Below are 14,741 nucleotides of genomic sequence, written 5' to 3' on the forward strand. Positions count from 1 at the left end.
CAGTCTCCGCCCGTGAAGGGGCTTCTAGTGTGTGGGAACCTTTCCTCCTTCGCGGCTCCCTCCCACTGGTGCAGGTCCCGTCCCTATTCTTTGTCTCTGTTTTTTCTTTTTTCTTTTGCCTACCCAGGTACGTGGGGGGTTTCTTGCCTTTTGTGGGGTCTGAGGTCTTCTGCCAGCGTTCGGTGGGTGTTCTATAGGAGAAGTTCCACGTGTAGCTGTATTTCTGATGTATCTGTGAGGAGGAAGGTGATCTCCGCGTCTTACTCTTCCGCCATCTTGCCTGCTTCCCCCTCTCATTTAATCTTATACCAAAATAGGAATTAGTACAAGTGGTGCTATCTCCATTTTGCAAATACGTGAATAAGGCTTTAATAGAGTTACTTTAATTGAGTCCAGTTACTTGCCCAAAACAATTGCTAGTAAACCAGGGACTTGGTATCTAAACATAAGTTTTGAGTGTCAATAGAACTTTACAAAAAGGCAGTAACACTGAAACGCTCTTTTTCTTAAAATGCTCTGCCTGTAAGAGGAGGAAGTACAATAAAAAAAAAGCTTTTCTGGAAGTTCAAGGAAGGTAAAATAGGAGAAGTACTTTAAGGTATGACATTCATTTATCTGCAAAATTATTTCTTGTGAACCAGCCATGGGCTATGGCAATGTAGGTAAGTAACGCTTTGCTCTATCAAGCCAGACTCTATGAATGCCTTTTTTTTTTCCTCCTTCAAATTATATTTTATAGCACAAAGGGATTTTGGTCATTGATGATGGTGGTAGTTTGTTTTGTTTTAAACATCAAGTTAACCATAGGAAGGTGGATTGAAAATAATTATCCTTAATTACGTACTTACCGTGTATCTGGCTCCAACCTGAGCACATTTAACAAACAAATCCTCATTACAATCTTATCAAATAAATAATATTACTAATCCCATTTTACAGGTGAGAAAACTAAGGTAAATTAATATGCCCTAGGTTCCACTGCTAGTACACAAGAAAGGTAACATTTGAACTCCAATATTAACTATAATTGATCACTACACTATGCTGCTTCTGAAGGACAAATAATTTGTCCCTGTGATCTAACAAAAACTTAAATATGATACTCTTTTTAACTTTTAGCATATTTTGAGAAAATATAATCAGTTTAAATTTGTTTGCAGGAAGCAGATTAAAAAAAGAAAAAAACTACATTTTTTTTCCCCTCTAGGACACGTTCCCTAATTTTGTATTTTAAGGCATATCTCATTTTGAAATATGGCTTAGTTTTCTCAAGAGAGGACAGGTAAATATGGATTAATGGCTACTTTAGTTAATGACCACAAGGCTGGTTTTAATTAATTGTGCTGTGTAGCCATTCTTTATTCATAAAGTAAAATTTGTGCTCAGAATACCTTTTATTAGAAAAAAAGGCAAGAAGAAAAATCCATCAGTGACCAGTAGAAAGTTTAAAGGTCAACATTAAGCAGAGAGAGAAAGAAGAAATAATTATTTTTGTTTTTTAAATATCTGTATTTACTGATGCTGTAAAGTGGCATATACTTAATTAATTTGACAAAACAGTTGAGTTTAGAACATTTTTGTATATCCATTTGCTGTTTCTTATTTTATCATCTGTATTTATATGCAAATAGAATACTTTCCAAATGATTTAAACACAAAGATGTTTACTGGAAGGAAGTAGGTGTTTGATGGAAGGGAGTAGAATTGCTGATATTGTTTTTGGTACAGAATTTCATGTGGTTTTTTTCCCTTGTTTTAAGAGTGAGGTGTCTGTATCTAGCTCCATCCCTAAGAAGATGGGATAGAGAGGCTTGCCTGGAGCCTAGAGCATTATCTCTTCACTTCTCTGGACCTGGCTGCATTCTCCTTCTCTGATATTGCTCTTTTAAACACCTCCTGCATGCATTCTGAATGTAGTGTTCATTCCCTTTATAGCTCCTGAGGTGAAAGTCCAACTTCTCCAGGAAGCAGCTGCCAGGGAGATAGCACTGCAGACAAAATTCTCCCCACAGCGGTTCAGAGGCCCTGCCAGTTAACAAAAATCTTGAAGCCCTTCCAGATCCAAATATCTGACATTTAAGTCCATGTGGGAGAAAGCAAGTGGTTTAGTTGAATTTAAAAAGTAGAAATGACGAAGAAATTTCCAGTTTGATTTCTGAATAAAGCCATTTGAACATAGCTAGTCTTAAACTAACTTTTCAAATATGTAACTCCTCTTCCTTTTTACATTCTCTGCCTCATTTATCCATCCTGCATTCATGCATGCACCATTTTTAATGGAGAGATAATAAGACCTACCTACCTCTCAAAATGCTTTTGTAAGTGTTAAATGCGATCATATATGAAAGTATTTTCCATATCACTTAACCCATAGTCAGCATTAAGCAAGTGGAATTTATTACTATTACCAAGACAAGATGATCATAATTAGACTTTAGTAATAGGCCAAAAATGTCAGTACGTTGCACAAAGACTTTCTTACTTTCTTTAGTCAATATATAGGCTTTCTTTCATTCTATCCATGCCTATTTTACTTAATAAATGTTAATTCATATGTTGAGTGATTTACAAACAATGTATTGAAACACCTTAAAAGTAAAAATTCCTTGGCATTGCCTCTTCTAAACATGGTCAGACAGGCTAAAATGGAAGCTTGACTTAAATGAGACAATGAAAAGAAAAAGATAAAGCAATTTGTAGTATTATAGAAAAGCATGGTTTGATTATCAGTTAAAATGAGTGATTTCAATGTCTGGAATTTAGAGATTAATCCCAAACCAAATTTTGATTATTTCTTAGGCATTTAAAATGTTGGATTTTATATACATATATATACACATACATGTATATATATATATATATATATACATATTGTATATATATGTTTTAAAAAATACAGACTTACTATAAACTTTGCATTAAAATAAGACTTAAAGGTATGAATTAATACCATTGCCTGATCACATTAAAGTTCACTTCTTTTATTAACTAGGTATAGAATGTATGAAAAAGCAATACAAATTTTTTTAAAAAGCTTTATTATTTTCAGTGTACTTTTCTCTGATTTACAATATCAAAAATACGTATGTTTGAGAATTTGATGTTATAATTACATAGTAGCTCATAACTTTCAATCTCTTATCCAAGACATTTTTAATATAGCTTTATTATTACAAAGATGTACTAGAGTAAAATGTATAGGAAATCAATTTCTTTCTCTTCCAAATAAGAAATCAATGTTATTTGGTATGGTTTTTTTTGTGTGTGTGTTACCATGTAAAAAGTAAAATGTGCCAAACATGGCATATTTCCCCTTCTAAAAATAAATTTACATGTATCATTAATATTACTTACATACTTATGCCTGGAGGTTTAATGAAATTATGTCGTAATAAAGTTATTATGATGCATTACAAATTTCAATAAGCAAGTCATAAGTTACATAACCTCTCTGTACCTCACTTCCTTTGCTGTAAAATAGGCAAAATGATAACTTGACGGTACCTATCACAAAGGGTTGTTGTGAAGATTGAATGAGAAATAGATACCATGTGCTTAGAACAGTATCTGGCAGATAGTAATGTTAGTATATATATTATTAGCTACACAACAGTATTGAACTGTTAGCTGAAGAAGTGCATTTCTCACTTAAAAATCTCTTTAAATATATTTTAAAATATAATTTTCACCATCTATAAGGGTGAGTGCTTCATTAAATAAGTTCATTAGACAAATTGATGATTCTTTGAAAAGCTACAATTTGAAATCCAAATTATGGATTTCCCTTGACAAAGTCATGCACGCCCTACACTTGCCAAAATAGAAAGATAATAGAAAGCATTTCACCCATAATATTGTATATAAAGATATTATTGTCTAGTAAATATTATGTTATATAATATCACTTATATATACATGTATTCATGTATGTGTATAATTATCTGTATCCATATCCATATTCGTATCTATACCCATATCAATATCTATTATATTATCCAAGGAATAACTGGCATGAAAGACATTAAGAAGAGAACACCTTTAAAACAAAGGCAAGTGGGTGAGGAGATAGAATTTGTTCTGTTCTATTTAATCTCTACTTTACTTTTCTTACCTCATATTGGCCTTGAAACCAGGATATCAAAGCTCTCTTTGTATGCAGAATTAGCATGGAGGTTGTATGATGTTCTGAATTTTTTTATTTTTTTCTATGTGCTTTTGAAAGTTCTTCTGTCAAATTTAGAACTTTGTGATACAATGAAAAGACAGCTGTGAAGGTAGCTGGCCAATCCCTTCCATAGGTAGATCATTTTCACATGGTTTAGCTTTGAATCCAAGGGAAATTGTACTTTTCTTCTCTTATTAATTAGTACCTTTAATATGGGCTTTCATTAATCAACGGGTCTTGAGAAAAGCTGGTCTTTTTCCATGGAGCGGAATAAATTCTGCTGTGTGGGGTAATGGTAATGGCGCTAAGGCTTATGTTTTTGGAATGTGTTACAGAGAATTTAGAGATATGAAAGGAAAAAATCATTCTTCAGCAGCCACAGGCTTAATTTCTTAATCGAGTTTAAAAAATTAAATAACCAAATATGCTAATTTCCACTAAGCTCTCTGATGTCCACCTTTCAGATTTAATCACCACAGGAAATAGTGTCACAGAGAGTCTGTTAGAATTACTCCAACATCATTTTGTTCAAGTAGCACCTCACCAAGCAGGACTTTATACCCTCAAAATAAGGACCTGCCTGATATGTACAAATGTCATTTATAAAGGAGCTCCTTAAAAGATTTCAGAAGCAGCAGTGCCAGTCTTATTAAAAAGCATTAACTATCTTAAGCCTGGGTTTAAATAAATAACAATCTTGAACAAAATGAACTATTAAAGGTATTTTCTATACATTTTCCAACAACCAGGTGTTTGGAACTATGTTACACAACATCCAGATGATTGAAAATTTAAGTGTTTGTCATGATATTTGTCTTGGTGTTAGCACAGCTTATGTTGAGGAGTGTATTTTTGGAACTGCTTCAGTCATCTCCCTATAAAGTAGGTAGTCTAGAAGACTTTTTTAAGTGGCAGGAAAAACTCCTTTCAAAAAAAGCTGTGCCATACTCAAGATATATTCATTATTAAACATTTTATTCAGATTATTTCATTATCTAGACTTCAAAGGGATCCTAAGATCACTAGCTGTTAAAACGTTCTATTTGGAAGCCCAGAGATGCAACATCATCCAAGTTTTTGACCCAAGAACTGTTGCTTCATCCTACCTTCGTCAGTGATCTGCTCATCTTTGCTTCACCAACCTCTCTCTCACACATTAATTTCTCCATCCTAAACAGGAGAAACCTTCACTTTTGCTACTGTGTAACTTTGCTACTGTGTAATACATTATGTAGACCTCTGGGGGAGGAGAGTTCCAGGCAGAAGAAGCAGTAAGAAATGCCAACTTCCTGGGGCAAGATTAAGTGTGATTTGTTGGAAGCACAGCTGGAGGCCCAGAGTCTAGAGCAGAGTAAATGGGAAAGAGTGGGAACTGACAAGGTCAGAGAAGCATCAAGGGGCCAGATTACATAGGACTATTGGTCACTATAGAGATTAAGAGTTTTTCTTATGAGTGAAATAGGAAGGCTTAGAGTTGTCGATGATCTGATTTAAACTCTAAAGTTCATTCTGTTTATGGTGGGGAGAATGGGGTCAAGGGCAGAAGCCAGAGACCCTCAGACAATTATAATAATCCATTATAACAACAATTTAATTACTATATTTTCACTTTCTGTTCTTTGTGATGGCTAGTCATGAATATAATTTATCATCCTTGCTAAATTATAAATTCTGTGTGGGCAAGGATTCCAACAGATTATATCTTTACGCATTAGTGTTCTTCAACTAAAAAAAAAAGTTTTTGATGCCCAAAGAGTACAAGATGAAATTCTCACCGCTTCTGTCCTTTTTCCACCCTCCCGCTCCCCTCTATCATACCCTAAATACTCTCCTTCTTTCCAGAATTTCTTCTTAATACAGCATACACATATCTAGCAGTATCTCTTTGTGTACATGAAAAAAACAAAAATAAAACCAAAAACAAACTAGGGGGGAAGTGGAGAACAAAGAGGAGGTAGATAGATAGGAGACATAGTCCTTATTCTCAAGGAATCATATGTGTATATGCCTATTTCGTATATTTTACATAATCATCTTATAGTTGAGCTTAAAACTACATATAGTATGTATAAGTATCTTATGTTTTTATAAAAATAGAAAGTCATTCCTAGGCCTTGCTATTCCCAATTTGTAAAATTCCATATATGGTAATTTGAGTTATTTAGGTTCTACTTCAGTATTGTAATCTGAGAATTGCTCTACAGAAGTCCAAGGAAATAATACCCCAATTTTCTTTTTTTCCCTGAGTCTCATTCAAGGGTCTTCCTAATGTATGTCTTGAAAAGCTTTGGGTTGGGACCAATAACAATTATGGAAGATAGTTATCCAAGCCGAGGAGACACAAAGGGCCCCCTCTTTTTTTTTTCATTTTTCTTAGTGAAGAAGTTAGAATCTCTTCCTCTGTGAAGGTCCCTGACATGCCAGAACAGAGGCATAGTGCTTATTCTAAGATTACGAGTTAGAACCCAGATCGGGTCTATGAAAGCTCTAGTATCTAAATACTAGCTACTCTCTGTGGTCTTCCTGATACCCCCCCCCCCCAAATAAAGGTAAAGCTGCTGCTGTCTCTAGGGAAAGGGAAATGCCAGGCAGAGTGTTCTAAATCAGACTTTCATGGTAAAATATCCATTAATGATTAATTTTCTGCTTCCTTTAGAATAGGACAGGTTAAGCAGTTGGTCACATTCAGTAAATAAGAAATTACTTGCAGTAATGTCTGCAACATTCTAATCATCTTCCCATTTCTGAAAACTATTTTAAAAGTCTTTGATCTGCATTATGGTGAAAAGGACGTTGAATGTGGAAATAGAAGGCTTGATTATGAATTCAACTTTACCACCCACTAACAGTGTGGTTTGGGCAAGTCATTTAACCACAAAATTCCATTTATATTCTAGTGATGAACTGAGCATAGCAATCTATACCTCACAGGGTTGTTATGAGTACCAGATAGGATAAAGTGTGAAGGCCACAAATGCAGAGGTCACACAGTAAACATTTGATGAACCCAGATATTAAATACAGACAGCGGAATTATCATAATCCTAGTAGTGGTATTTCAGTGTTCTATGCTATACCAGTACACATGTGATCTTGTGAAATGGGAACTATGTCCCCTGTATCTTCTTTCTGCATGTTATTAAGAATGACAATATACTATAATTGTTTAATTATGTCATTAAAGTGGGTTTTATTTTCTTCATTAAATACATCAGGAAAAGCTTTTCAATTAAAAATGACCTTTATGACTTCTACTAGTTTGTATTCTGTAGATGCTGAAGCTGACTGCAAATTAGATTCTGCAATGTACCTCATTCCTTATTTTTTCACCCACTGATTAGTTGGATACAGTTGGCAGCAGCCAACCCTGTTGCTTTCAGCTTGCAATTTTGTAGCAATCTCAAAACACTGTTCAATCCCCCAGGGTGTTCTGTAGAAATGCTGTCAAACTATTTCGATGTATGTGTCTTTTCATTCTGTAGCTGTGCTTTGTACTCATTTAAGAGAACCAGTCTTTAATTTGTATCAGAACGTTTTCAAGTTGAAACTTAGAATGCTAGTCCCCAGCAAAATCACTGATATATGACCACAGCCTTCTGTTCTAAATCTTGACATGACGGACTCCTATTAGATACAAAGCTATATTTTTAAATTTTGTTATAGAATACAACTCTGAATAAATGGCTTCAAATTTGGCCTTAAAATCTAATAGTTGTCATCATGCTTGCTATTATCATCTAGCACTAGTTTACCTTTCCAATTTTGTCTCTCATCCCTCCTACCTTATATCCCATGCTTCTCTGTACTTCCTTAAAATGCCTGGCTGTCTCTCTCACCTTCCCCGGAGTTATCCGCATATACCACCTCTGTCTCGAACACCACATCTTCCACTCCTCATCTCTTTATCTCAGGCATTTTTCTATTCTAGAAAGCCTTTTTCTGTACTCACAACAACCTTTCTAAGTCAAGTAACCCTCATTTGTCTCTCATGTACCTTGTGCCTGATTTCATAAAAATATTCTTCTTTCTGTATAGTATTAATCGGTTAGCTTAATTAGATTGTCCTCCTTAGTAGACTAATAAAAGTTTTGGAGAGCAAAGGCAATACCCTTTGAATCCATGAATAACAGATGTTCCATATGTGTTTTTGTTGGATAAATGAATGCTTTCTGGAAAAACTATTGGTCAGTTTATTGAAAAGACAGCAAGAATTTGCTACTAAAAGTATTACATTAGCCTTGCTACATTTAATTACAACAGCAATATTATCAGTGAAATGTAGCTCATAGTTTCAGTGTACAGGTCTACCGCTCTGCAAATGCAGGTAATTTTAAAAATAAACATGTATATGGTGCCATTCTGTGCTTTATGTATCTGGTACATTATATTCAGAATTGGATTGGGTTAAACCAGGCTAGCTCATGAACCTATTCTACTTCTTATAATTTCAAAGAAAGAAATGTGTTTTAATGTTGAAATTGTTATTTGAACTAATTTAACCTTACTTAAATTTACTTGTCATCCAGACAGAATAAAAAAGGATTTTGACTGGCTTTGAATTAAAATACACATACACACACACACACATACACACACACACTTAAAAAACAAAACTAAACCAAACTGTAGGAAGGCATTTTTTCATATTTGCTTTGGGAATGAAAAATGTACCAGTGTGTTCATGTCTCCTGTGTTTATGGCTGATGTTTGCATTTGATGTAGTGCCATAATTCAGAATATGGAAATACACTCAGAACAAAGATAATATTGTCTCTCGTTTTCATTTTGATTAATAATGTTCTGTCTCTGGTAATTTGTAGGTGTTATTTGGAAGATGGAGCTTCAAAGGGTGCCTGGCTGAACCGGTCAAGTATTATTTTTGCGGGAGGTGATAAGTGGTCAGTGGATCCTCGAGTTTCAATTTCAACATTGAATAAAAGGGACTACAGCCTCCAGATACAGAATGTAGATGTGACAGACGATGGCCCATACACATGTTCTGTTCAGACTCAACATACACCGAGAACAATGCAGGTGCATCTAACTGTGCAAGGTATGCATTTCCGTGTCTGCTACGCTTAGAAATGTTCAATATTTAGATATCAAAATGACTGAGAGGTAACTGACAATGTTGAAAGATATGTTGCATTGTCTTCAGGGATTTATGTTCCTAGGTTCCATTAAGTATAATGGCTTTTATAGGCATACAAATCCCCACTTACTGAGATCAAACATTATCCATTAACATCACATTATGATTATTTTGTATATGATTCATTTTGTATCTTCCTATGAGTCACCCCTTCAATAAATCTTTGAGAACCCATGATTGGTACATTAAAATAAATTTTTGATAGCCTATGATGACTACATTAAAATATTAGAACTTTTTGAAATATGAATAATAACTCTTTTAAAGTAATCCTCAAGCTTTCCAACACTCTGTCTCAATTCAGCTTCTCTTTACTTTGATTCAAGTTACAATGAAAAGAAGCAGCCTTCTAGAATTACTTTATTTAAATATAGAATAATTGAAAAAATATGGTTCACAATGCTTTATACTTTGATTTACTTTCAGTAGATTATAAATCATGCTAGCTAACTTATAATCTCCAAATATAAACAGAATCATCCAATTATTTTACTTTTCTTGCATACTAAAATGTAAGAGCATATTTATCCTCAACACAAATACTTTTCAAGGAAAATATAATTATAATGCTAGTAGAATAGAAAATGTGTATTTTTGCCCTTTTGCATTATATCCTCATGCTTTATAGATAAACCATGTGTTGGTTGCATAGAAATAGTATACTGTGGAACTCAAAATGACATTGCAGCATTTCTAAGTAAAATTAATAACAAATTATATGATAATGTAGTGCCAGCGAATGCATGTTTTATTCCTATCAGGAAAGCTGAATTTGCAAGTTAGTTGTATTATTTCTGAGTTTACCCTTCAAAAATCAACAGTAAATATTAATTTAGGTACATGGCTTACATTCAGAAAAGATTATTATTCTACAACTTTATTAATTGAGCTTTATTTCCTGATATAAAGGTAAAACTGAATTCAAACAAAGCTTCAATTATTAGTAAATATTTTAGCTTTGTGATAATGATTAAACTTATTAAACAATTAACTTTAAGAAGGAAAGTATAAATTGAATAGTAAGGCAGTGAATTTCCTCAGTGGTTTTCCGTATTACAAATCATTGAAGACTTTGGTAATGTTCCTTATTTAAAAGCATATAAGAAAATAATAGAGTTTTCATCAAAGTCCATCTTCATTCAAAGATTATCCAGAGATTCCAGAGGGCAGTTTATCCAGCTTCAAAAAATGACATGAGATTACAAGACACAAACACATTTCTTCAGTTATCCAAGCCTAATCCTGTTCTCTTGCTTAGTTCAGTGCCTTTTGACTTGAGTTTCTAGTTCAAACACTACAAAAAAATTGTATTACATGAGGAAAAATACACTTTGATGGTAATATATTTGAGTCACTTGAGATAAAGACATTTTGCTTCTTATACGTTTAAACAATATACTTCTGAACACTAAAAATATCCCTCTTTCCTTTTTTCCATTCTCTCTTATTCCCTGTTAGGCCCATATTTTTTAACCAGACCCCCAATACATATATATATGCATATATATATATATATATATATATATATATATGCCCTGCTAATGAAAATGTTAATTTCCATAGAATTTCTTCATAACTTTATATTACATAGGTTGTTTAATACTGTACACAGTTTTAAAACTGTTACATGCCTTACTTTGGCACTCTTTTTTGCTGGCCAGTATAAACTTTGGGCACCATTTTAGGAAGTACATTTTACAAATGCACTTATTGAATTTTTTATCGGTATAATATTTTGTTCCTCTAGAAAAATATAATTTGTGTTACTGTTTTGATGTGTGTGGTTGGGTCAAATTAAAAGCTAATAATTTTACAGTACTTATGAACATAATTATTTATTAGAAGTTGATTGACATGTGGGCAGTTTTCCAGTTACATTAATAAAGTTCAGGAAACAAATTAATAGGCTTGTCAGTCAATTCAAGAACTAAATAAATGTCTTAAAAAGTCAAACCCTACTTAAGCTACATTTCCTCTCAATGAACAAAAATAAACTGATGTGCACATTTCTTCAGTCTCTAAATTTGTTAGGTTGTCTGATACTCAGGAGTATGTGGATAGTTTTGAAGTATATGTTCGTTGCCTAATAATTTGTCAAGCCTTGATTCAACAAGATAAAGAAATTTAGCAAGTGAGAGAAAGCTATTTATTAATCACTAATGTCAAACACACATTGGCTGGTAAAAACAAAGCTCATCTTTAATTGTTGAAACTATGTACTCAAGGGAGCTATTTTGAAAAAGTCATTTTAGAAAGGGGATAATCAAAAGGATATCTTGCCCACACAGACTTTGCGCATGGGAAATTTGTTTATGTTATTGATTTCTCAGAGCTATTAATATCAATAAATGGAATAATGGGGGAGAAAAAACACTGGAGTAGGAGTTGGAAAACCTGGATTCCAATTCTGAATTTTCCCTCACGAAATGGGTAATTCTCAAGCCTTTCTAAACTTTAGTTTTCTCATTTGAAGGAAGAGGATTTCAGATCAGAAAATCTTAAGGTCTGTTCTAGTCAAAAGCAAAAAGACAAATGACAGGGAAAAAAAATCCACTGTGACTGTTTGCTTTTGATTTGAAAGGGAAAAAGTTTTTTAAGTTAAAAAATGAAAAAAAAATATTTCATAACCCTTGTATAACACTTGTATTGAGAACCATGCAAACTAATTTTTACACAGTAGCACCTTCTAGTATTTATTCTGCAAGTACACTTTATTTATCTCCATGTTTTTCTTTCACCAACTGAGCTGAACAATGTATGTACTCACAAATTTGAAGAATGTGGTGAATTGGAGTTTTGCTTCAAGGGGGTGGAAGCTGGCTGATATAGTAAGAAAATAAATTTTTCATCACCTGTATATAACGCTGTTAAATCAAGTTACCTAATTGTCCAGTGTTTCAAACCATGTGGTGTAGCATTTACTAAGAGTATCTTTCTTGTTCATGAGTATAAAAATGTATGCAGCTTGAATACTTGTTATGAAGGGAGATCCCTATTACAATACTGTTTTGAAACGAAACATAAAATGTAAGTGCTTTCCATTCAAAAATATAACACAATGGTTTCTACTTTAAGTCCATGTCTAGAGTCTAATTTGTATACAGCACAAAATAGACACCCCAAAATATTGTATAATAACTGAATATACATACAACAGCCCCAGCCAACCCCTCGACTGCAGCCTTGTGAGACTATGAGCAGTTAAGATGTGCCAGGACAGAAACTGAAAGAATAAATGTATATTGTTTTAAGATACACACACACACACACACACACACACACACACACACACATTCACGCACACACAATATATGTAACGTTTATCATTCAACTCGTGCCCTTCCAGGGAGACATACTCTAAAAAACTCACACACACACACACACACACACACACACACACACACACACACACACACATACATTCACGCACACACAATATATGTAACGTTTATCATTCAACTCGTGCCCTTCCAGGGAGACATACTCTAGGTTTTCTCTAGGCAGGATGGAAGGAGGTGTGACTAGCACATAAGCCAATGAGCAAAATAATTTCTCAAGGGTGTTTAACTTGCTGAGTGTGTTCTAATTTCCTCAGGGTATTTTACTTACCTAAAATATTTGTGATAGACGGGGTGCTATGCTTCCCTTTTCAAGGATGGGCTTGTTTTCCTAGCTACTGGGAGTGCCATCAGCAGACAGCATACAGCGGTCAGCCCTTTCAAAGTTAGCCTCAGCTGTAGAGAGGCAAAGCCTAGTTCTGCCTAATCTGCTACAGCTCAGCTTCTTGCTCTGTTCAATCCTACCTTCTTCTTTTTCCTTCTCCAGCTATTTATCACAAGACTATTCCCTAATAAATATCCTAATTTTAAATTCCATCTCCTTTCAACTCAAAGATCCCTAACTATGACCATGTTAGATCCTTGCCTCTGGCTTAGTCATTGTTTAGAGAAAATCTTCTTAAAGTGGAAAGACAACACATTCAAATACCATTCATTATTAACATTGTTTTACATTGGTTGGGAATTTAAAGTGGCTTATACCAAAGTATTTAGTACACCAAGGCAATTAGGAGAAATCAGAAGCAAAAGATAAGGTAAGAAGAATAGGATGCAGTCAGATGTAATAGATTATAAAATTTTTGCCATGATTTCTATATATTTTTAGAGCTTGGTAAAAATTTCTGTTATAAGATTTCTAGCACCCGACACAGAAAGAGAAACAAGATCAGTTATTCATTCCATGGCCCTGAAGGTTAAAATTTCTATTTTTTAGTGCTCTGGTCCTGTTACTCAGGGAAATAATTTGACCGTGAGTCATCTCAGAATATCACTGTGAACTGTAAGGAATATTTCAACAGTAACTGTATGGCATGCACAGAACTCATTCATAGGATTGTTTTTTATAACACCTCTCAACATAACCCGAAGTGCAGGGAAGTATAAAAAAATTTTTTAATCTAAAAATAAATTTAACAAGATGCTAATTCAATAACAGTGAGATTGCTTTTTGATTATTGCTTAATCTATTAGTAAATTTTAGAGCCTATCCTTCCTGAGTCAAACCTTCACAAATATTATTTCTCTCAGTGGGTCTTTGAATAGGAATTCAGGTACAGATAGTTCAAAATTATACTCACCAATGAGTATCTGGAGAGCAATTATTCTATGTGGCCACAAGTTTAGAGCCATATTCTTTAAAGACCAGCATATCTTAATCAAATGCTAACATCTTTTTTATGAATATTAAAGCCCACACAAGGGACACACTGGCAGAGAAAGACACCACACTTCTGCTCCAAGTTGAGCTGGCTGGCAATAATGCAGCATCACAGGACATGGGCCCTCCTTCCTCAAAAGATCCAAAGGGAAGAAAAGCTATGATGGTCAAAAATGTATGGTAAAATACCACATCCATTAGAAAACTCAAGTCATTGTTCTGCAACAGTAAATACTTCAAACTTTTCAAAAAGCTACAAAAGGAAACCAAAGAAAAATATTAGCACTAAGAAAAGTTTAACAGAGCCCATAGATGTCAAAATAGGCAATGTCTGAATGCAATAATGGTTTAGGACAAAGCCCTCAGACTGGCTCCCACTCTGTTTTATTCAATCTCTATTTATACCTGTGGGGGAGATTAAGATTATATATAGGAACCCCAATTTTGGACCTACTTTAAAACACAAAGAAGTGATAAAGACCCAAAGCATATATTCTTAGTATTTTTAGTTGGGAAACAAATAATAAACCACCCCAAATAAAAATGGTTCCTTAACATAATTATGTTTCATTATCCCAGACAAAGAACCTTTAGCTTTAAGGGCTGTAACTTCATAGTATACTTATCAATTGTTGTAAAACATATTACATTAAAAATTATTATTTTAATTGACATATAATTGACATATAACATTATGTTAGTTTCAGG

General features: G+C 33.8%; 1 protein-coding gene across 1 annotated transcript in view; it reads left to right on the forward strand.

Moving 5' to 3' along the window:
• The window catches only part of NEGR1 (neuronal growth regulator 1), a 947,519-nt gene that overhangs the window by 390,878 nt on the left and 541,900 nt on the right, over positions 1-14,741 (forward strand). Inside the window, exon 2 of the mRNA XM_055084516.1 lies at positions 8,986-9,218. Within this exon, the coding sequence (XP_054940491.1) occupies positions 8,986-9,218 (233 nt within the window). The remainder of the gene's footprint in view (positions 1-8,985; positions 9,219-14,741) is intronic.

Source organism: Physeter macrocephalus, chromosome 4 (genome assembly GCF_002837175.3).
Source record: "Physeter macrocephalus isolate SW-GA chromosome 4, ASM283717v5, whole genome shotgun sequence".
Taxonomy (NCBI): Eukaryota; Metazoa; Chordata; class Mammalia; order Artiodactyla; family Physeteridae; genus Physeter; species Physeter macrocephalus.